Below are 25644 nucleotides of genomic sequence, written 5' to 3'. Positions count from 1 at the left end.
CGACTCCTGGGGGCTGGACACCAGGCAACAACACTGGGCAAATGGATACATTGGCCTAAGCCTGTCACAAATACATGTGCACACATTCTTACCTGCTAGGTCTTCCTTAGAAGAAGCAATGCGAGGGGAACTGTTGCCAGGCTCAATCTTCAGAGACAACCTGTAACACAAAAGGAGACACACTGATCCATTATTGTTCCTTTGGACAAAAAGGATATGGGAACCTAGCTTCCTGACTTCAGGCCAGTGACACTGACTTCAGCCACAACAGAACTTTGAATGCCTGGTACTGTCCTGCAGCCCCACTGCTCACACTCCTGTCTTTGAACACCTAGCAGAGTATCTGCAGGTTTCAGAAAGCCGAATCGAAGACCTTTTCAATTCTACTTGGATTTGAAGTCAAGACCAATGTAACTGCCAAAATAAAGAAACAAAAATCTGACAAAAACAGCCTAGGAGAAAGGGAAGTTGACACAAAGGGAGGGGAGTTAAGGATGTAGGTGTGTGTGTGTGTTTGAGTGTGGATGTATGTGTGTATATGTGTATATATGTGTATGTGTGTATACATATACATGTATGTTTTTTATATATGCATGTGTGTATGTATATGTGCGTATATATGTATGTATGTGTGTGCATATATGTATATTTATATTATTATTATTACTGTTATTATTGTTATTAGAATTTATTTTTATTGTTATTTTTTATAATTTTTATTATTATTATTATTATTATTATCATTATTTTTTAATAATTAATGTCATTGTCAAGGTACCTGCATCCCTCACATTGGGAAAAAAAAACTTGGTCACAAAAAAAACAGTTTATTCCTAATTGAGCATAGCTAATGAGCGGTTTAAAACTATTAAGGAAAATAGTTGTTTAGGGCGATAATGTTCAACTGTGGTTATTAAAGCAGATGCATGACAAACAAAATATGTTTCCCATATTGCATTAACCCTTTATTAATCTAAGATTGATGACAGAGGCCTCAAGAAAATGGGGGTGTGCGGATATGCTAGTATTTGTGTATGTATCTGTATTTGTTCAACCAACCAATGCATTATTATTAAATTATTAAAATCATGCTTTTACAATGACCTATTAAAATATAAAACACAAGTTTGCTTTTAAAGCTGTATTTAACAAACAACAACCTAGATGTTATGTAATCATAAACATAGGCTTTTATAAACACAACAATAAACAACCGTAGCCATAAACACTTATAAACAAGAAAAACAACAAAACAAAACAAAACACCACCCTGAACTTATTTCATGCTAGTATGAACTGCATGAAATAGCATACTTTTTGGTGTTTATGGTATGCTTTGCGTCAACCATTTCTTTAAAACTCATTTTACCTCTTCTTTTTGTTTAATTTGCATATTCTGATGTATATAATAATGTAGAAAAATCAAAAGCTTCCCTGAGAGAAAGAGCCTATATCTTTGGCCCCTATTCAGATTTCTGCAAGGGACTCAAACCAACCATTAATAACTCTCTTAACCAATGTTAAGGGGATTTTGCAGGAATTAAGGGGTGAATTCATGTAAATGTGAGGGTATTTTAAGGGATTACTGGTTTGGGGAGTTAATGGTGAGGTTTCATCTAATGTGTGGTCTAGTTTTCTACTGTTTCTTCTGTATGTAGGTTCTTCGCCTGGTCTAATAACACAAAGGCCGGTTGCATCAGATCCTGTGTCTTGGTAAATGGGATTCTGCCACTCACCACCACATTTGGAAAATATTTATGGAAACACTGGGGTGGAAGGACATGAGGGTTAAACTGTCATTAATCAAAGAGTTTATAAATGACGCTGCCATTCGATGTGCTCATAGGGATTTACAGGGTCAGTTTAAAGACGTGGATCCAAAAATACATAGGAGGGATGTGGCTTTTTCTCGAAGAAAAACATTCAAAATTCATACTCTCTTTGGTGCCGTTGGTTTTGGCGCGCATCATGTCCATGTGACATCATGACATCAGCCTGTTGTTATCTCTCCTTGTTATATCACTCTCTCCTTCATTTTCCTTGCCACTGCTGTCACTGCTAACGCTCTGTCCAGTGGACCAAGAATGACAAAAATATAATCTTCAAAAATAAGTTGTTCAAACCTGTTTCCAGAGATTCACTATCCTATGAAATAACACAAATGGAATTATGCAACGACCAAAAAAGTGTTAAAACAAATCCAAACTATCTTATATTTTAGATTCTTTAAAGTAGCCGCCCTTTGCCTTGATGGAAAGGCAAAGGCTTTGGAAAGAAATTCATACATAGGATCAACTTCACTATTTCTATCTAAGAAACTCATTTCAAGCATGTAAGCAGAAGCCTTTAGATCCAAATGACTTTAACAGAATGAAAAACATAGTACATTCAATCAGGTGTGCCCAAACTTTTGACTGGCAGTGTATCTGTCGAACTGATTACGGTCAAAAACATACAGGGTCTAAGTGCTTCTCTTGTAACCAGCATTGAGCATTGCTTCTGTGGACCGGCATGTATGATTTTTATTTTTTTTTTTTACAGTAGGGAGCCTTCAAATCCCCAAATACTACTTTCAACTTGCATCATGCTAAGAGCGGGGTAAAGCTTCACCTGTCAGCTGCTCAAGCTATCGCCGTCGTATGGCGAAAAGGAAGAGGCGGATTACGTTCGCAAATAATATTTCTCTTTTTTATGATGTCATGGCTGCGGGTTTGAAGGCAGTCGTGCAGCATGTGTTTTTCATTTTCCCCCCGCAAACATATTGCACTCTTTTTGGAGGAGGGAGCGAGGAGCGCGCCAACGCTAACAAACGCCGTCATCCCTTCCGTGTATGAGATACTCCCCAGGCTGATCACTCTACAGGAGTTGTAAACATTCTGCATTGGACTAATGGCATGCGATCATTTAATCATGCCTCTTTGTATAGAAAGCGGCTCCGGCCTCTAAACTGAGAGTAAGATGGAGATGGTGTGAGTAAACGATGCTGGATGAAACACTGTCTGCAGTGGAAGTCATCGCGAGGTGAGCCAAGAATATCTTACCGTTATCTCGAGCAGCGTTTCAGCCGTGATGCATCTGAATGTTATTTGGATCCCGAGGGGTTAATATAGACCGCAAAGAGATTTCTATGAGGAAAACAGCATCCGAATATAAAAAAAACCGGAAAGAACAGAACAGACCGGGGCAGAATCCAAACCCACATCATGTTCTGTTTTCTTCCAGCGTTTCACCATATTATTTCAATAAGGTCTCAGCACAGAAGTCAAGATTATGTTTTTGATGTATAATATGTACACATCCTCTCCCAAGGTCGACATGTTCAGCTGTTAGTCATGGCATGCTCATAACCTGACTAGATTCTATTACACCAGATGTGCCAACACGACAGTAACTTCAATTTGTCATAATAGGGTTTGAGAGAACTATTGAGAAACGTATATCATATGAATGGTAAAGTAAGGTGACACAAAGCTGGACTTTTTTGCACATCCTACTTGCAATCTTGCAAGATCTGAGCTTCTCCACTCCACTCCTCCACACCTTTTCCCACCGACTGACAATGTCCATTCTTCTATTTCGTGTCATGTTCCTCTTCATAAGCCCAGCTCTCTCAAAAGTGAAGGATCTTTTGCCGACTGGGCAAATGAAAAGAAATATGGTTCCACTGGGCCATTACCTCTGCAGAAACAGTACTATATACACTGAGACTAATCACTGAAAGCCTTAGAACGTCCCCGTGCACATTTTCGGAAAATCATTCTTAAGGCGGCTGAGAAGTATCCTGAAGCACAAATCACCATCTTGGCTTCTACATCTGGATGTTCATCTTCTGTCAACATGGGTAACACACTGATTTACACTGATGTGTACAAATCCCTACATGAAGGATGACGTGCAGCTGAGCTTAAGAGTAAATCTATCAAACAGCATAACGTTAAAGGATAAGGCCGGTGTTTTTTAATGCATTGCTTACTGTCAGCAAATCCTACGAAAATAACAAAATCAACAATGCGTTTGCTCTACTCCTGTTACTTTCTGACTTCCCACGTACCGTTTTTAGCCTTCAACCCGGAAGTCACTGGCTCCAATTGTAAGCTAAAAACCTTTAAATACAGCTCACAAAGACATAGTTTACATTTTAAAAATCGCTAACTGTTACCACGAAAAGTCAGGCTGTTGTAGTTATTACCAAATCAAATTCAAATGGGAACAAATTCTTCATTACGCCGGGGACTATTTTCGGTGCTACGGAACTACTTTCCTGAGATAGCAAACGTGTTTACAGCCGACTTATGAAGTTGTTTGAGGAAAAAGTCGGCTGGCCCGGTGCATTGTGATGATGAAATATGCTGCCCAGAGCAACGGCATGGCTCTGTGACGTGTTTTTCATCCTTTTTTTAATACAATGGAGTTCTATGGCTGCTGGGACATGGCTTCATTGGGCACCGGCTACATGGACAAGACTTGCTGGCAAAACAAATTCATTGCTGATTTTGTTATTTTCATAGGATTTGTTGATGGTAAGCAATGCATTAAAAAACACCGGCCTTATCCTTTAAGGCCCCCTTTACATGTCTCATATCTGGATTGTGTCTGGACCACCACCATTATCTTCTCATGGAGAGTAGAAGGCCTCTCCACCTCCAAATCAAAGAGGAATGGGTTGCCTACAGATGCCAGGACTCTTTCACCCCTCACTAAGAAATCCCTGGATTTCCCACCGTCATACTCCTAAATATGTCAGTGCCTCCCTTCTCCTTTTCTTTGGAGAAACCAGAACACTCCTCTACCCTGTTTCCAGAGATGCCAGGCCCGATCCCAACCTAGTCTCCAGATTCTTCCACCAAATTCCAGAAATGTCAAGGACCTATCCTGCAACAATTCAAGAGTTACTAAGACCTTCCACCACAGATCAAGGTTTGCCAGGTACCTCCGCCCAACTTTACGTGTGATCAGGAAGCCATTCCTCTTCACGCTCAGAGTTTCCAAAAGCGGCAGATGCCTGGTATGATTCCTAACAAGTCTGCCAACACACATCATCAGAGAGAAAATCTAAACTAAACTCGCTTTCCTGAATCCTAGACAAGGAAGCAACAATATTCCTCCAAACCCAGTGTTTCCCAACCTCTCTATCCCTACAGATGGCCCATTGGCTTCTTTCAGACATGTGCAGTGGTTGTGGCAAAAGGAGAGTTGCCTACTTTGAAGATGCAAGCAATATTCATGGCATCACAGATGTCAAGGAATTATGTCAGGTGCTCCAAAAGCTCCTCACAATATTCTCTTTTTGTGCACGACTAGACCAGCATGCTAATACCATGGTAGACCAAGGTTCAAATTAAATTTTATGATTTAGTCCAATGTGACCTCTGAACTGTGGAGTTGGTCAATAATCCCTTTGGCTTCAACTAAACTCAAAAAAGTCCTCAATTATAATATTGATTGTTTAGATCAAGCTCTAAACAATCATCTAAAATTATACTGTGCTTTTTGGGATATCGCCTTAATGTGATTGTCGAACTAGAGGTAGAAAATCAGGTTCCTTTGGAGTACATGCACAGCCATTGCAATGGCTGTGGTGGTTTTGATTAGGGCCTAAAATGAATATGTGAGTTGAAGAAAGTTGTCTGTTATCCATCTTTTGATATCTAAGACACTGAATTCAACTTTCTTCGAGATGTTACATTATCAAGTAATTGCTGTTTATATACAGTAAGTGAAATCCACATTCACAGATAAAATGCATGCAAAACAGAAACAAAAGGTATACAATCTGGAATTAAAAATTGGGATCTGTTAGTCAGGTATGAGCAATGATTTGACCAACAACTATTGAAAATGAGCTTCCATGCAAGCAAGTGTGCCAAGTGTGCCTGACCAGGGTGTGGTGAAGGGGGAGTGTCTGAAGCAAAGTCTCAATGGAGTTGGGGAATGTCTGAGTGGAGGTCAGACCTAACAGACACTAATTTCTAATTCTAATCTAATGATGGTAAAAACGGAAACTAGTGAGATATTCAACTTGGTTATACATTTTAAGTTGTCTAATGCTATAAGGAATTGATCCTGGTTGGGGTTTTTCCAATTAATCTCTAATGGTTCAAAATGAGGTAGTTTATCATATTTATCATATATTAAAGCTCCTCTTGCATTTCAATTTAGATCCAAACACTATGGACTCTGGACAGGGGATTTTCTCACTGACAGATCTCATTGTATTCAGATTAAAGGCGCCCTCTCAAAGCTCTTCTCATCCACCAGCTACCCCAGTGTTGTTTTTCTTTCTCCACTTGCACATTTAAGGCTGCCGCAGCAAACATTTAGATAGATATTTTATCAAGGTTATGAAGGTTTAGTAAGGAGTTAAATGCTCTCAAAATTAAGGGTGCGGCAATAGATTTAGAGGGTTAGAATCCATTCTCAAACCCACTGTAATAGGCAAGGAAATTTGTGGACGGCTAAAAATATCTGTGAACTGTTAAATATCAATGCGGAAATGTAAGAGGGTGCATCATTGTTTGCTTTTCCAACATAAAATGAACTCTTTCAATGTTTAGTTAATTGGAGTATCATTGATTTTAATTGAGTTTTACTTTAATCGTTTGTATTGTACCCTGGTTTGGCAACTTGAGCATAAGCAATAAAATCAGATTGGGCAGCTTGGTGAAAACAGCTAGTAAGGTTACAGGGGTGAGCCAAGCACAATTAAATTACATTTTTGGGAAGCCTGTGGTGAGGGAAGCTAATCCCTGGTCACCTCACAGAGGGCAATTTGAGCTAATGCCTTGTGGGTGCCACTTTAGAGGCAAACCAGGGACTCATTTATCCCCACTGCAATTGCATTGCTTAATTTGCACATGAAATGACGCATGAAATGTGTCTGTACAAGTATTTATAAGCACTGATGAGCGACTTTGATTACACTATATTGAACTACTGACTATCTTATGAGTTAATGAATGAATGAATGAGCTGCGGGAACATAACATGAGAATGTGAGAAGTGGTCATGAAAATTGGCACCAGGGTGTCCTTTTGGAATAAACGATAAATAAAAGGCTGCATCTAGTGTATTTCTGTAATACTGCATTAGTAGAATACTATCTTTACATAGTATTGACTAAGGTTCTCAGGGTGTTTCTGTTTCAAAAAGAATCTTGAAGTGTACCAAATGGAAAAAATTTAAACTATTACATTCATTAGTCAAATCCAAATTTGTGAGCCTGATATACGATGGCTAAGTTGACCATACTTTGTGACCCATCCAAAAATCCAGTCATGAGAAAGGCAGGATTAAGAAATAAATAAGCCTAGGATATCCAGAGCGCCATAATGACGCTCGCGCCCCAAAAAGTCAACTGCTAAATCAAACTTGTTATAAGCCATGGGTTTCCAAGACACAGTCAGCCATGCCTGTTTCTGTCAAGAGGATCTATGATGTTGCCTGAGAAAGTCATTAGGGCCCGTTGGATGAATGAACTCCCTGTGGAGAAAGTGAAAACCAGTTGCCTGTCTTCCTACGCGCCATCCTGTGTCCTGTCCATCACTCCCCCCTTCACCTTTACGCCCACTTCCATGTTTGAAGTTTTCCTTCTGGGAATTGTGTAAAATGGATGTTTTTTTGGGTTGAACATTTGCCTCTCTCGCTCACTTGTCTGTGTGTTGGTGTTCGTATGGCTATGATAGAAAAACAAGAGCCAAAGCACAGGGTTATGAAGCCGATTTGACACCCGCTACGCTTCATACCACAGATAACACTGGGAAGACATACAATAGCGTTTCTGGAATTTAATGGATTTAGTCGTGTGTTATCTCTATCAGTGTACGTACTTCAGTAAGTAGTACATCACCACTAAGAGAGGGAAAGATGAGAGAAAACCAGTTTTAGGAGACAACAAGAAATTTTAGGAAGGAATTTTACCTAGACTTACACACTATCTGCCTCTGAAGTTCCTTGATAACATTTAGGCAATTTCTTTTACATTTCGTTGCCAACATAGCTATTTTTGAATATGCACTTTCAGCACTTTCAAATGATAGAACTTTGATGTCGAGTTTTTTGTAGGGAGTGAAGACGTTGAGCTGAAGGACTGATCACACATCATCTATTGTGTCAGTCTGGGTTTCCGTGCCTCAAACTGATCGGTTTACCAAAAATGGCCGCAATGGATTTTCCATTTTTTTTTTTCCTGGCTGAAAAAGTCACTGTCGACCCTTCGCGGTGTCAAGAGTTGCGACTTACTTGAAGTTGTCATCCTCCACAAACTTCTGCAGCTCCTCAATGTAGCGAACCGACATCAGGTACTTCTGGACGTGCGGGAGGGTCACCAGGTGATCTGGAGAGAAAAAACAAGAATTTAGACGGAGATAATACAGCAAACAAAATAATAGAAAGGAAAAGAGGGAACGAGGGACTCGGCATACATGTAGAGGTTTCGGTGGAAATTAAACTAAACCGCCCAAATGAACACATAACAGTTCGTGCATAAAGACTTCACGCAGTGATGGCTTAGCCACAGCTTATTGTGTCTTTTTTTTTTTTTACTTGCTGTGTGGTGGAGGAACTGGCAGGACAGTCCGGGACCATGAGGAAGAAGGAGCTTTTGTAAACTTCAGGCATAACTCTGGGTTTTACAGTTAAGAAAGAAATAACCTCTTGCCTGTTCCTTAACCACAGTGCAGAACTAATGAACACAGTTGGATTCGCCTACATGGTCCTACGTTGTGTGTGGTCCTACACAAGCATACCAAAGAGGTGATGGCGGTAGCTGAATCCAGATAGCATTTCCTCTATTCATAATTATATTTTATATTATTATTATTTTGAGGAAAAACTGTATATGGCGTAGTCCAGGAGGATGTGAGGACTTCAGAATAAGCACCGGATTTTGGATATGACTTTTCTTGTCAAAAAGCCCCATATAAACAGCCATTTAGTGTCAGTGTCCACTTCCAATATATTTGAATGGGGATTAGAGGCCATAAAAATGGCTTCAATATATTGAAACTGGACACGCAATATCTGAGACATCATTTATATTCAGAGAACAGAACCAGAAACATCTGCTGTATCATACAATGCATAATGTAGGACCACAGACATTACAGGATTAAGCAAATGCCACATGTTTTCTCTTGGATCTAATGTCAAACTGGTACTTACCGTATTTACATGACATCTGCAGGTCAGAGATGACCCGCAGGAGATTGTTCATCTGATTGGTCCGCTGCTCCGTCTCGATGATGCTGTCTGACGCAGGATAGGCCGAGTCGATGTAGATCATGTCCAACAGGTAGATGCCTGTAGATGAGATGGGAGGGAACACAGGATAGTGGGTGAATTGGTGGAACTCCACACGCAACACGGAATCTAGCTTTATCTTGGTGAATGTTTTATGACAGGACAGCATTTATGCCCAGCGGCAGTGTGCTGATTTTACAACTCTAATAGGGTGAACAAAAAGGCATGAAGATAAAAAGAATAAACTATTGGACAAAAATGCGATTGATCAGTTCAGAAGAGGATTAGGGCCATGTGAAAAATTTTAAAGTCAGAATTCTGAGAATAAAATCGGAATTCTGAGTTTAAGTCGGAATTCTGAGAATAAAGGCAGAATTAAGCTTTGATCTCAAAATTCTGACTTTAATCTCAGAATTCTGACTTTAAACTCAGAACTCAAACACATTTTTCACATGTGGCCCTAATCCTCTTCTGTAGTTATTTCAGAATGACCGTGGAAAGGATTTCTCTTGCAGGTATGGGAGGGCATGCACATTACTTCTTGCATTTACTTTTCCTTTTTTTTTTTTATTGCAAGACAGAAGACAGAACATTGACAGGACAACACAGGAAAAACAAAACAATAAATACAGGACAGGATAATTAATATACGTCTAGCCAGAAAACAAGAGAGCAAAGTGACATTAGTTGTCGGGTATTGTGTTGATCTGGTGTGTGTGTATGTGTGTGTGCGCTTGTGCCTGCTGTGTCCCACATTGTTAGACTAGGAAGAGGTCTATAAAGTGGATGGGAGATAGAGTAATAATAAGTAATAACAAAAAAATAAATAAAAAAAAACGCTAATACTAATACTACCTTTGACACCCCCTGACAAATACTACTGTGGTGGTAATAATACTTATTACCACCACCACCACCACCACTAATAACGATAATAATAATAAAGTCAGGGAGGGTGTGAGCAGCACGTCCGCCCCAGCCACTGGCAGTGAAGCAGGGTCTGAGTGCCACCCGGGAGCTCCAGCTCCTACTTTTAGTTTTTGAATGATTTTAATTCTTTGGATTTGGATAGTCATACTTTGGGTATTTGGACATGGTTGGTGGGCTAGTAGTCCATCGCATCTCTCCATAGTTATATCAACATTCACAAAAGCTATGACAAACTATTATAATCAAGTGGAAGTCTCAAACATCTATTTCCTGGCAATTCTACCAAGGACTGGGGGAAAAAAAACACAGAGCACATCAAACGTGTCAAACACAACCTGGAAAACATCTGTTGACCTTTTCACAGCCGCACACTTTCCTACAATTTGCCTCAGTTCTGAAATACCGAGCGCAGAGTGGAAACTCACCCTTAGGCTGACCACTGTACATTGTATTGGATGTGATTTGATTTTCAAAGAGTAGGTCTGGATGCTGCACGTACAACACTGAGGTTAGAAAAGTATGTTTCACACAGGATTGTGCCCATTCTGCCATTTTCCACATTGCTTTGTGAAAGCTCCAATATATTTCAGCGATGTCAACCAGGAATGTTTCCAGTGTATAACATAACAAGAATTTACCAAACATTTTAAAGCAGATCCTCTAGGCCAGTGGTTCTCAATGAGGGGTCCAGGGACCACCAGGGGTCCTTGAGGGAGTTCCAGGGGTCCCCCAGCAAACTGATGAATTGTTACACTTCAGCATTATTTCATTTACAAGACGTGAACACAATTAGAGAATGTAGACGAATGACTGTTTTGATCATAGTTTCTCTGTTATCTCTCTACCTACAATACAGATAGTCATGGAATTCTGGACAAAATCATATCTAACAATAAAAGATATCGTCAGATTTGGGTCCGAGAGACAAAATCTCATCAAATGAGGGTCCGTGGCTCTAATGTGGACTAAATTAGGGGTCCTTGATATGAAAAAGGTTGAGAATCACTGCTCTAGGCAGCTGTGATGGGTCTTACTAAAAGCCAAAAAGTAGGATTTAATCAATATGGGTTTTGGAAGGCCAATACCAATATATTTTTATATTGAAGCTGCTGATATTTGTTATATTCAATATCTAAATTTGCCGATTTTCATGCCAAAAATACCAAATATTCAGTGTTTGCCCCACACATACAGGGTGGAAAAGCCTCTGAAACAGCATTTAGACCATCATAGGACACTAAAACTCTCCACTGAAAACCAGACTAATGAAATTCTTTTAGGGGTAGCAGCTCCTTAAGGCAGGGTGTCCCACCACACCTATTCAATGGTAGGGGACTTCTGGGAGACATTGCTGTCTTTAAATGAAGAACTAATTTACAAAAGAACATGATGAAACAATGAATAACTAAAATATGCAAAGAAAATCTGCAGACAAACTGGTAAATGAAAGTAGTTTTCACATGAGCCGGGGCATCTGCAGATAAACCGGGATATATGGGACTTTTTGGCGAGCTATATCTACATTTACCACATTGCACAGACTGACCGGTCTATGTATACATGTACCACGCTGTCAGTTAATATTCAAATTGACCAGTGCATCTACACACTTACCACAGCATCTGGAAATGTACAGATTGACCGGTAAATCTGTACACGGACCGTTTTTCCACTGTAACATATACACTGCCCATCAAAAGTTTGGACCCACCTGACTGAATGTTCTCTGTTTCTCATTCTCTTAAAGCCATTTCTAAAATCTTCAGCTTAAATACTTGAAATGTGTTTCTTAGACAAATATAAACACTGAAGTTGATCCTATGTATGAATTTCTTTCCAAAGCCTTTGCCTTTCCATCAAGGCAAAGAATCTAAAATATAAGATAGTTTAGATTTGTTTAACACGTTTTAATAATTCGTAATCCATAATTCCATTTGTGTTCTTGCACAGTTTTGATGTCTTTACTATTATTCTGAAATGTAGAAAATAGTAAAAATAAAGAAATATATGGTGTGCCCAAACTTTTGCCGGGCAGTGTGTATAACTGAGGAATCACCGACACAATGTCCTACAGCTTTCCAGCATCTCATGCCTCTGTGAAAAGTTACGGATAGCCGCACAGCGAAGTTTGTGGGTCCCTGTGTGTTCAGGTAGGGATTCAGTTTGAACGAGATCCACTTTTATGACCGCGGCTTGGAAGAAATGTAAATTTATATAGGAAGCTATTAAGCTGAAGCCATTGCAAAGCTTGCTGACTAATGTGGAATGGGAGCCACTTACTACAGACACACATGTTAACAGCTCATTAGTGGAAATTGTTGTCAGCCTTTTGGCACGCATTCATACGCGCTTCCATTTTTTCCCTCATTCTTTCCTGATGTGGTTCACCAGGATGAGGCTGACAAACACAGCGGTGGAATAACACTGATGTGTCTGACTTAGACAAGCAACTAATGGGGATGTGCAACTGCAGATATCTATTATAGATATATATATATTTTTTTTTCTCTTTCTTTCTTTTCTTTAAATTTGAATATTGTTTGTAAATTTATAATGTATGTTCAAATGCTGAAAAAAGCAATAAAAAGTTTAATCACAAAAAAACCCCAAAAACATTTACTTCAAATTTGGAAAATGTAAACATCTGTAGTTGTTGGATAATATACCAGCAGCATACCGCAGATTATTTCTACAGATGGAATCCATTTCCCAGCCAGATTATTAAATCCGAGATAAAGCAATTCCACTAGAAATAGTAAATTGAGTTCAAGACGAACACACCACAAAAAAATCAGACATGTAGACTGATGGTTCTACATATACAGTAAATTATAGATCACTCACAGCGTTGATGGGTTATGAATATTTCACTTACAATGTTTCTCTTTCAATTCTCTCTGTGTCTATTCTTAACTGCATCACATTTCTGCAAACAACATGATCAGCTGCAGCCCATAACTGCAGCATATCATGATCTCAACAATGACTGTGCCGGAGAAATCATACGCCAGCGGGCAAGCACAAAGCAAAAAAAAAATCAATTGCATATTATGGTTATTATGGCTATTTGGAAACTGAAAGGGAGAAACTTGACATCGCCAAACCTCAACCCACAACCTCATGAGAACATGGTGTGACCGCGCCTCCTGAGCCATGCTGCTTCAAACACAATAAACTGTAATTGCTTAAAGTGACATCAAATTGAAGAAAATTGAATTAAAAGGTTATGGCACAATTTGGCAACAACAAAACAGGCAATGTGTGGATGGGATGAAAGGCTGCACTATCACTATCTATCTGAAAACGTGAAGTAAAATTAGTCAGAGTAGAGAGTATGAAGTAATGGTGAGTTTAAATTATTAGTATAGGCCAGAGTTCTTCTGTACAGCCTGGTAGACATTTTGGGTGGCTGCGTCTCAATCCAAAAAAAGCAGCCAATGTTCCTCCAGGCAGCTCTTTCCACAGTCTAGGAGCCCGGATAGCAAAAAAAAAAAACAATCACGTTTAGTGTTGAGTCTAGACTCCTCTTGAGAGGGTTTATAGCATTTGGTCGGTACGTTTTAATGGGAGGTATGTACAGGTAGGAGGTAACTGGGTATCTTGTGCATAGAAATGGAGAGAGACAATGGGCCTCATGCAGCGATATTCTCTTAAATTTCTCTTAATTTTCTGTTAAGAGAAAAAATAAGAGAAGTCAACTCCAGATGCACCAAACGTTCTTAACCATCCAAATCTGCTCTTACCCAGGTGTGCTGAATGATGAATCCCACTTGATCAGAAATTGGAGGCGTGTGGCGGATTGTTTGTTATTAGCATAGGTAACGCCCCCTAAACACCATATAAGGGCAGGTGTTGTGCCGTGTGCAAATACTCTGGCACATGGCCAAGAATTGGAGAGGTGCTCTTGGCAATCTGAAACGGCTCAGCAGCCGTTCATCCGCCTCATCAAATAGATCTGTGCGATCTCTAAAAACTCGTTCTCTGTAAGGCCTGGATGGCCAAAGCATCAGAGCAGCATGTAAGCCATTCAGAAGCTGAATGCACACAATATCATCCAAGGGTTTTCATAGTCTTAATTGGGATCAATGGACCAATTGTATTTCTTTAGCCCACAAATTTAATAATCCAATCATTATAATTACTCTAAAACATATAATCATCTAAATTTGATTATATGATATTCATGTGTTTTTCTAAGTTCCTCAAATTTAAAACTTATGTTTCCTTGCGTTGGACAAACAATTTGTGGACTGTGAAAACGAGATGTTTCTTTCTTATCTTGGTAAGAGTCTCTCGACCACTCGTAAAATTTTCTCTTACCTAAGAGAAGAGCAAAAATAAGAAAACATTGGTGAATCCCAGAAATCAGTGGGTACTAACAAAATAAGAACAAACCGTGGATATGAACAAAAATAAGAGAAAATTTGTTCGTATATTGCTTCCTGCATGAGGCCCATTGTCTTTATGTTGCCCAGTCAGAGTAAGAGTGAATAAGAGGAGGGAAGAGGAGGGAGAAAAGGAAGGGGCCTAGAATTGAGCCCTGTGGCACTCCACAGGTAATGCCTATTGAGGATGCAGATTTAGCGACTTTTCAGACCCCCCCAGTGACTTTATTTCTCAAAAGCAACTAGCAGCAAATACAGCGACTTTTTTCCAACCATGGGGAACAGTGTTAATGTGTTGCTTCCCAAAGCATTCGGTGATAAATTAGAAAGGGCTAATGCCGATTTGCACTACTTGCTTGTCTAATCTAAAGAGGTTTGACGATCACAGTCCCACACATACACAGCGTAGCCCCCCTCCCTCCACTGAGAGCAGGGACTGTAGGTTATGTATTGGTAGCCTTTGCAAGTTAGCAACTTTTTGAGCAGCCAATAGCTAGTTGGCTGGTTGAGGAAGATGATGAAATGCCTGCCATGACAAAGAAAGGATCTGAGCCAGGGCATTGCAAAACCTAAATTACACTACCAGTGCTGAATGTGCTGCCAGTTAAAATTGCATGATCTACTTTGTCAAATGCTGCACTGCCTAAAAGGCCTGCAAGGCCTAAAAGCATTAGAATCTATCATTCTCCTCCATAAATAGGGATGTTTCTGTGGTAAGTAAGTAAGTAAGTAAGTAAAGTTTATGTATATAGCACCTTTCACAGAGCAAAGTCACAAAGTGCTTCACATGAGTAAAATAGTTAAAATAAGACCATCAAATAGTAAGAAACAATAAAACATAAAAACAAAGTAGTCTAAAACCTGATTGGAATTTCTAAAAAAAAAAATTATAATGTAATGTAAATATTTGTTGTACTTACTCAATTGAGTAAGAATTATATTTTCTAAAACTTCTGAAAGAAATGGCAGTTTAGAGGTTAATAGTCACTAAAGGTGACTAAAGGTTAAGGGATCTAGACTGGGTTTCATCAGGAGCGGTTGAACTATTGCATGCTCGAAACTACAGAAAAAAGAACCAAAAAAAAAAAAAAAAAAGAACCAGTAGCCGGAGAGCTATTTATAATAGACAAAATGCTAGTACTTACTGTATTAGACATAATTGCTAATTTTGTAGGAACAGTTACATTCTGGGGTTGCCAGACCAAACACAATTTCAACAGTTGACTGCACACAGGTCTGCAATTACCTGACATTGACGGCTTTGATTACACAGTAGTGTTTTGACAGAAAATGGCTGAGATTATGTGACGTTGTTAATTTCTTATTACATACTGGATAAAATAATAAATAAAATAGCAAATGTTTGAGGAGGAACATGGAAGGCACATGTTTGTCCAATTGAATATCAAGCTGAAATGTAAGGTTTTCCTTTAACCTGCAAAGGCTACAGCAGACTTAGCTTTTTAGGATGAGGCATGAAGAACTAGTGTAGTTAATTTTCAACAGACTGCATGGGGAGTGTTGCAACAAGGGCAAATGTTGCAAAACAAAAGTGAAATATGGTTTTGTTTTTATCATTTTCTGAAATTGTTACTTGAGATAGAGGAAGCCTGAGAAACACCACTGTCAAAAACCCATTTCATATACACAGAATATAGAACATTACTGGCTTAACCCTTCCAGCATAAGGCAGCAAGTCGGGCTTCACACAACACATGATTTCCATTTTACGCTTTTTTTTTTTTTTTCCATTTATCAGATATCACTTTTAAGGCAGGCACTCACTTGGTGGCACAGTGAGCAATAATGCATTCTGAGCTGAATTCATTAATATGTTGGCTTTGTTCTTACATATGTAAATATTAAACTTAAATATATAAACACTTATAAAAAAATAAAAAAAAAGGATTCAAATCTGACAAAGTCTAAAAGACAGATCTTAACTTTTCTTCTCATCACACGCTTCAATTTAAAAGCCTGTCAGGTAAATTAAGAGACAAAGATTAAGATTAACTTTATTTCTGTCCATCTGAAGACAATCCTCCAGGTGAGAGGACAATGGAAATAGAGGACAATGGAAATATCGGCAAGCAGTTTCCTATGCATTGCTTGGTCAAAAACGATGCTCTCAGGAAGGATAACGCTACTGGTCTGATCACAGCTGCAGAAGCAGATGCCTGTAAAAATCAGCGTCAAACGCCCTGTTGGCTTTCCAGATGCTTAGCCAATGGTATCACATTGTCAATAAAAGTCAGTGACTGTGGGGAAAAAAGGGCACCATAAGAACATGGAAAAAAAAATCTCTATGGCAACAGTCACCTGTTAAAGCCCATAAGCTGGGTGGATGGAGGGGGGATTGATTGAGAAGACAGCGAGAAATCGTGCCAACTGCTGCCAGTGGCCTATACTATAAAGGGAACCCAGTGGAACTGTGCAATTTGGTCTCTCTTCTAAGTCTGTGTGGGTTCTCAAAATAGAGCATAACACTATTGAATTACATTTACTGATGTTGTAAATGTCAAGCGTATATTAAGATTTTTAAATGCTCCACTATCAGCATATGCTGTGTACAATGAGGTAGTGTTTTCTCAAATTAACTGCCTCTCCAGTGTTATATATCGTTCACAGGCAAAACCACTTTTTCTCAACCAATTTACTTAAGATACATCAATGCAATAGCAGCATTTCAAATAAAATAATAAATGAACACACTCCCACTACCATAAGTTAAGTAAATTGGCACATTCTGTGGAGTTTCTCCTGTTCGATTTCCCCATTGACTTCCATGATGACGTTAACCTACAATAATTCCACTAATGTATAGTGTATTTTGACACATAGTAGTGGGAGTGTGATATTTTTTCTTGAAACCTCAACAACTGAACTCCATTACAATCCAAGGTAAACCCTGGAAAGTTTTGTAGAACACCAAGGACGCAAAGTCAAGGTTGCAGTTCAAACCCAAAGTTCAAGTTTTTGAGGAAAAGGGATAATGACACCCTCGACTGCTTCTGTCCATTTCCTTGTTCTGGTGAGAGAAAGGGAGCCTCTTTTCGCTGCTACTACCTTTCTCTTCTCCAGCTGTGTGCCTGCAATTTAATCAATGGAGACCAGATGTGGAAGATCTACAGTACCAGATCTCTGATCTGTCTGCTGCAGCAGAGGGAGCAAACAGTAAGACCAGGTAGACCACATTCAGGTCTAAAACACTTTCACACAGTCCCTCAGAATCAAAGAGCGAGGGCTTCCTTCTAGACTCACCATTTTGCACCGACGTTCAACAATCATACAGGGAGAAATCCATCAGAGAAGAAGCAGAGAGAGCGATTTCTCCACCGATAGTAGCCTCAATAGACCATAATGCAATGCAGGGACAAGAAGTGCTGTGTTCTGAGTGGCGACTCTCACTTTTCCTTGACTGGAAAAACTCTTGCTCTGCTAGGAAAGCTTTTTCACCAACCATTTATATTGGCATTTCTATCTCTACCTGATGAAGGTGCGTCAGCTGGATTTTTTAACTGTTCCAAAATAGACTAGCCGATGATTAAAGGCTTTTTAATATTTTGTCACAAAGAAGAGTTGCCAAGGTACATTTCTCAAATATACTAACTCTAAGCTTTTTTGGACATGAATACTACCTGGAACAGAGCTGCAATGCAAACCAGAAGAAAATATCATGACTTTCAGCAATCTTGTGTATCTAACACCTTTATAAGTATAAGGAATTCTATATTAGAGTCCCTGGAACAGTTAACAGTACTGTTTTATAAAGGTCATAAAAGAACAAGCAAATGTTGTCATTGTTACAACAAACTGGTAGAAACGCCAGGGAAACGCCATCTTTAGTTAACATAAGGTCCAAAACACAACTCAAATCAATACTGTCCTGATATAACTACTGTCACAATAAGTCATAAAGAAATTGTGCATTGTACATTTTCTTTACCAAGGTACAGTATTTTTGTCATGGATCAATCAATATAACAATCAATAAATTACCTGGGAAATCAAACTGTCTGGTGTTGGTTGGGCCATAACAGCTGGTGCCTACTCCTAAAAAGCTGTTTAACTCTATAGATGACTATCTCTTGTACCTTCCATGGTAATGTGTTTCAGGGGGAAACTCTTCTTAAGGCTGCAATCAATTTAATGACTGGATTATGACGAGTTGTATGCCATGGTTATGGTACAAATTATTTCTTTAACTGTGGGATGATGGCATAATACATCAAAGAAAACCCTCAAAGCCTTACATTTGTCTGGGTGCGAGAAAACACAGACGAATTCATCCGTCTCCTAGGAGGGCAAAATTATTCACCTCTGTGGCCACTGCAGCCCTATTATAAGCCAGGGACTTGAGTTTAACTTCTAAATGAAAAGTAAACTCGAGATAAATTACCAGCGGCTCAAACATCCGTGGTTTGGCTTCCGAGGTCAGGAAGTAGGGGGTCACCTGGGGATTTACCGTGGAACGGCCCTGACCTCTAACATCTGGTGGTGCCATCACCAGCACGTCACTACAGCTCATGTGACACGCCGCGAGCCAGTTGCCGTGGGGCCATTTGAATGGCCGGGGATAGCCAAACCTGAGACGGGACGTTGTTTTATTGAGTTCAGAGTGGAAACTTCTGTGTCTTTTGCCTGCTGCTTTTGTCTGATTGTAGGACGTGGAAAATTGGGGGGCAGACGTAGCGTTTTATAGGGGATTGGGAGGGGGCAGAGGGCACACGTGGACATGCTCGGGAATGTGCATTCATAAAAGTTATTGGACACCAATGAAACAAGGAGCACACCCGCACCGCACCTGTGCAATGCCAGGATGTGCAAGAGGGGCTCTTCCAGTGGGCCCAAAAGTGGATTCTAGGGTTAGACCAATATATTGGTTGTTATTGAAAATAGGATATTAGCTAATCAGTGTTGCTCAGCAATGATATGGATTTACCTCCCTGACCCCCTTCACCCTCAACCAGAGAAATCATTCCAGTGTGGTGTGGGGGAATTATACTCAACCAGCTTTAAGGCTAGAGTTAAAACCTGAGAAGAACTCTACTTCACCCCGCTTTAAAGAGCTGCAATTTCGTATCTGGATGGGTTTCACTGGTGTTTTAGTGTCCAATGATGGTTATCTGACTAGAATTAAATTCGGAAGGACACATTGAATGGTTGGATTTTTTTGGGGGGAATTTTCTGTCATGAAAATGTAAAATATTGACACAAAAGATTAGCTATCGGCAACTTCACTCCAAAAGCACCGGTATGAGACTTTTAGCATCTGATCGGACCATGCTTCGACCTGGCTTACCTTGGAGGCAGCTGTGGGACATTGCAATCAAAGAGTTACAGCTTTCTTTACAATAGCATTAAGAAAGGTTCTCAGGTTCTCACACCCTAGCTGAAGTCAAATCTGGAACCGGTACATCTCTTAGTTCTGCTGCTAATTACTTGCGTATTAAGTTGATTTTCTGTTTATAGATAAGCCAGTCCAGAGACGCTTTTAAAGATGTGATAAGGAACATGCAGGAAAAAGTGAACGCTATGTCCAAAAGCTTCAAATATATTCCATTAGAAATGCTGAGTGTTGCATGTTCTTGCACTTTGGTTTGGGCTCTCATAGAGTAGAAATTCTGACACAGCAGTTAAAGTGATGACACTGGTGCCTGTCACAAAATGTAAACAGTCCAACAGTTTACGTCATTTGCAGTCTTCTGTTACATCAAAGGATCCGGAAAAGGATGACAACAGCGATGAAGCGTGAATAAGACATCGGGGTAAAGTGGGACAACACCCAAATGATGCACGGATGAGGTAAAGCGTTCCTCTGATCAAAGGGTGTCGTAAAAGGTCGGCTAGTAAAAATGACAGCATGAGAGCACTTTAAATGTGAACATTCCTGGAGTCGTCATGGCGAACAGGACCATTGCCCATTTGAGAAGAGTTAAACCACAAAAGCGGTGAACCACGGTGAGGGAATGTATTGTTATATGACAATTGTCAGTGTGTAATCTCCCACCCATGGGAGAGCCACATCCCAGATGAAAACGGGAATAAAGCATTCCCAACCGACATTTTCTCAGTCCTGGTCTCCAATACAGCAAGACTGAGTGTGAAGGAGAGACAAACTCTGTTAACTTTTTAGTGGAAGAAAAAGCAGAGGACAGACATTTCACAGTGTTAAAATCTTCCTCATGATGCAAACAACTGAGAAAACATGGGCTGAAGTGAGAGGCCAAAAAGTTTTCCAGCCATTTCCTCTGGGTGCACATTGCAGTGACCCAAATCGTCCCTGCGGACACCTTACAATAAAAGGCAATTCTTCTTCAGTGGCTACTGTTCCTCAGCCTCCTGTGGCACTACGGGCATAAAAAGGGTCTTCTCTGAAGTGTAAATAGTGACACAGACTCTGAGGCTGCAGCCAGTTTGCAAATTTCCAATGCGATTCTGGATTCACTCCATCTCCAGTCCATTCATTTCATTTTTACAGCTGGGCCGACGTGAGCTCCAATCATGACTCCATGCATCATGATTTTCACGTGTGTGTGTGTGTGTGTGTGTGTGTGTGTGTGTGTGTGTGTGTGTGTGTGTGTGTGTGTGTGTGTGTGTGTGTGTGTGTGTGTGTGCGTGCGTACAGTATATTTCAAAATTGAGGGTTGATGCTTCGGGCTGGCTCACTGAATCTAAGCATATTCTACCGCTAATTGTGATTTTATGATTGTACTAATTACTATAATTATTATCAATTATTATCATGAGGCATGAAATAAAAACCCTTAATATATATATGTATATCTTTTTAAAAATAATGTTAACATTATGCTACAGGCTCCAATATTAACTAGCTACAAGGACGCTATACAAGTTCAGCATGTAAAAATGTCCAGGTTTCTGTTTCAAAGTGATGGACATACTGTGCATATTCTGTACACATGGACAATAGGTGGCAGTGCAGGCTCCCAGAATAATTCCAGAAAAAGTAAATGTGCATATATGCCAAATGTAAAGGTTATACTTGCTACCATAAAGCTATTCATTGCTGAAACTCAGCCAAGGCAGATATAGGTGTGTTACTAATGACCAAAAATGCACTAGATGTTCGTTGAGCAGCTTGCAGAACTCCATTCTTTAAATGCGGCAAGCATGAGGCTGATTTTCACGGGTGTCTCAGCATGGATTGTCTTGTAGATCTTCTTCAAGCAAAACACAGATAATGATGAGGAATCACCTCAACTGCTAAACAGTCATGAAGACCCTGCGCTGAACCTCTTTAGAAATGACAGGTTTACAAGTTCTGTGTAGCTGTGCCTCGAGTTTCTAGTCTCCACCCTAATCAGAGGATGAGGGATAAATCAGCCCTGCAGCAATAACTTTTGACCTTAAAGAGCGAATTACATATAATGGCTTCACTTGTCCGACAAAACAAGTCATATAAAGCCAAGACAAACACTAATGGCCTGCTTTTGATTGCTTGTCTTTCCTGCATAGTTGTACCTTGAAAGGCCAATCCTCACCGCTCTGCCGTAACGCAGCCCTTCTGTGGACATTGTCCTCTCTGCTCTCTCTCAAAAGGGTTTTCCTCTTTCCAGCTCAAAGGTTACAGCATTGTTAGGCCTTGTGAAAGGCCAGTGTGTGAGCAACTGGACCACACACTTAGCCAGATGGCAAAAAAATTGTGTACCGCAGAGTCATTGGATCAAAGTGACTGAGAAGTGGAGAACTTGGAAAACGACACAAACTGGTGGCAAATTGCAACATATTGAGCGCCTGTCCTGATAATTGATCACTGGGCTGCAGCAGGGACTGTGGGTCAATGATTCAGTGAAAAGGGAGACTTGAAGGGCAAAAGTGTGACAGGTAAAGGGCTCGTGGGTTCCTATCCCAGGCTCTCATCTATCATCCTCCCAGCGAGGGTGCAGCAGGCCAGCCAACCCCGACCCCCGGTCTGTGACCTTCGACCTCTCTAATGCCTGACCCCCTGTGGGGCGTGTCTCCTTTGTGCTATTGAAGAGGTTTCTCACTACACAGCACAGGAATTTCTGGACTGTTGTGTGTGTGTGTGTGTGTGTGTGTGTTTGTGTGTGTAAAAGACTGCTGCTCATGGCACTAGATTTTATCTTCATATACTGTATTGATGTGCAAAGTGCTCGAAATTCTAATCTAGAGTGAGACTGAGTGTGTTTGTGTGTGTGTGCCTATAGTGTACATTCCCCTATTCATTTGCAGTTTTCATTAATACAAGGACCGTGTTGTAATAGCAATTCAATACAATGAAGAGCAAAATTGTATGGCTGTCGTCACTTTTTGCATTTTTTGTTGCGTGACAAAATAATTAAAAAATGGAAGTACATGGGGTTTTTCATCTTAGACCTAAGCAAAATTAAACTTTTTATATATCAAAGTGAAAAGAAAATTCTAGAAATTTACATTCATCTGTTATCCATACTTTACAATTAGGTTGTAATTATAAGGTTTTGAACAATGCTTTCCATTCAAACAAATTCTAACTTGCCAACAAAGTTGATATCAGGGCCCTTCACTAAATATAAACATGATTTTAGGGTGTGGGGTGGAACTTCAGAAAACAAGAGCTTAGTGTGGAAAATGTGACTCACTCCAAGATGGTGTTTGTGTCCAGTTTGTGACATTTTCTAAGGGAAAATGAACAAGAGGCACGGCATCCCATACACAAAATGCCTGAGGAGCACTGTAAAAACATCTGTTTATCCATGTGTCAACACTGAACTACAATGCTTAATTTTTATCAAGTATATTGGATTGGAATTTAATGGTTGGAAAAGAAATCCTGGCCCTTATGTAGATAAAAAAGGACAGACTTTCTGTATGTCTTATAAATACTGTATGTTAGTTAACACTTTTTCACATTTTTGATGAAAATGAAAATAGCGCAAAATGGTATGACTCACACTCCAATCGGCATAATTCACATTTAAAACCCTGCTAAATGTTGAATATCATTCTTGCTCCCATGGCCCAAGTGGATTATGGGAGAACACTACTAGTAGCCTGTAACCTGTAGACAACTATTATAATTCAGATAATACTATATGTGAAATGAATACCACATAAAATCATACTGATCCAGCATGTTGTCTCAAGAGAACTGCATTAAGTCAAATAATGTAGGCAAGCTGACTATAATCTAGGTAACTATTCAGCATAATTTCAGTTAACATACAAGGGAGGCAGCCAGGTAACTTAGTTTTATCTGCTGCCCTGTTATTTATTACAGTGTGGTGGTACGGTAGTAGATTACCTGACGTAAATAGCGGTATGCTAGCAAGCCTTGCTGTCACTAACATTAACTACAGTTAGCAATCTGTGAATATAATTCGATAGTATGTTTGTTAATATAGTTTGCCTGCTTGCTGTTGTGATGTGATTAATCATGTTAGAGCATCAGTTTAGAGAGGAAGAAAAAGAAAGAAAGAAAAAAAAGCCCACTTCTCAGACAGTCAGCACTGAGTATTAAACACAGCTGATCTATGAAAAGAAAGAATAACTTTGTGTAATTATATTTTAAAGAAGTCAAAGGGGACAAGTGGAACTCCTCCCAAAAAAAGAGTGCTTTTCAAATACAATTTGTTGCTTCTTTGAAACCTTAGCAAGTACAATCTAAAGCCATCCACTGGTGAAATAAACTCTCTGTTATGCTCGTATTTTTTTTTTATTTTTTTTTTTAAATTGGAATCTATCCTACACCCTAAAATCCCTTTCAGATGTATTGAACAGCCATGATATCAGCTTTGTTGGCAACTACAACCTAAACAATAAAAAAAACAACACAAAATATTGAACAAATATTTGCAAGTGAAGTAATATTTGCAAGTGAAGTAATCCTGATGGACGCATTCATGAGTGTGGATCCTAATGTGTGTCAGCTGTGCTTGGGCTACGAAGCCCATCCTTCCTCCCTGCAAACCCCAGTCACAAGACGTGCACCCGGCTCGTTCTGGCATCAGAAAAGGAAACTTGAAACGCATCACTTCCTGCGCACCAGGGGACTTTTTCCATGAAGGACCTACCCGATACCCGGTGCTTAGAACAAAAAAATAAAAGAGATAGAACAAATGTAAAAGCTTTCGGCTATTGTGTTGTATCAATCGTAAAACAGAGAAAATAGCACAGCAGGCATTTATTTATTTGGAAATATCGCAGATTGTTACGTTAAATTAGGCTTGGCGATATCCAAAATGTAATATCACGATACTGTCCGGCCAAAATATCGCGATATACGATATCGGGGTGGTCATTTTTTTGTTTTGGATTTTTTTTTCAGGTTTTTGGGTGGGGTATTTTATTTCTTCTTCTTTCTTAATAAAAAAGACAAATTTTTCACTTTTTAAAATATATTTATTTTATATATTCGCGGGAAATATCGCGATATTCACGAAAGATTGTGATCTTCGATAATATTGAATATCGGCCCAAACCTACTTTAAATAATGATACTTCAAAACTCCTCTTCTCATCCTGTATGCCAGGGCCAAATTAAGAGTGGGCTGCAATAGGAAGGAAGGGAATGAGGTTCACAGCCCATTGATTTCTCCTGAGAACCGGGTGCCGAGTAGCTGTAGCTCAACTGTAGGTCATTATCAGGCCCATCAGAGCGGACTATGTGGATGAATAGAGAGGACAGAGACTTGAGTGTGGTCACAGGCTGGGGCTTGCCCTCCTTTATGAAGCACAGGAAGGGAAAAGATAGAGGATAGCATGAGGCATAACAGCACAAAAATAGCCGTTACAGCAACTAGCAAGAATTTCTTTCCGTTAAATGCACATATATAAAAAAAAACGAATCATGCATACAAAAAAGAATCATGGTTATGGTTTTACACTCTGTTGCATCTGGATACGCTCTGAAGCAAGTTTTAACTTTGCAGGGAGGCAGTAAGAAAGAGCAGCATAATAATTCCAGCGGGGATTTGAATTGGCAACGATATGGTTACTGGCTGGGTCTTTTAACTTGAAAAGCATGTTGTGGAGGAGAAGTGCTCCCTGATGGACTGTAGTTCCTCTCGTTTTTTCTCGAACAAGGAGTTGTCATAGTCACACATGACAACTCCAAGTAAACTCTTGA

General features: G+C 39.7%; 1 protein-coding gene across 1 annotated transcript in view; it reads right to left on the bottom strand.

Annotated features, from left to right (window-relative positions):
* Positions 1-25644, bottom strand: part of LOC139663459 (ras-specific guanine nucleotide-releasing factor RalGPS1-like) — a 121435-nt gene that overhangs the window by 21053 nt on the left and 74738 nt on the right. The window contains exons 9-11 of the mRNA XM_071542138.1: positions 9160-9297; positions 8239-8332; positions 93-160 (exon numbers count right to left, since the gene is read on the bottom strand). Coding sequence (XP_071398239.1) covers positions 93-160; positions 8239-8332; positions 9160-9297 — 300 coding nt within the window. The remainder of the gene's footprint in view (positions 1-92; positions 161-8238; positions 8333-9159; positions 9298-25644) is intronic.

Source organism: Centroberyx affinis, unplaced genomic scaffold, assembly GCF_046629955.1.
Source record: "Centroberyx affinis isolate AG114_WGS23_722 - 3 ecotype Tasmania unplaced genomic scaffold, CSIRO-AGI_Caff_v1 ptg004023l_1, whole genome shotgun sequence".
Classification (NCBI taxonomy): domain Eukaryota; kingdom Metazoa; phylum Chordata; class Actinopteri; order Beryciformes; family Berycidae; genus Centroberyx; species Centroberyx affinis.
Note: the sequence above shows the minus strand (reverse complement) of the source record. Positions and strands in the feature narration are given on the sequence as shown.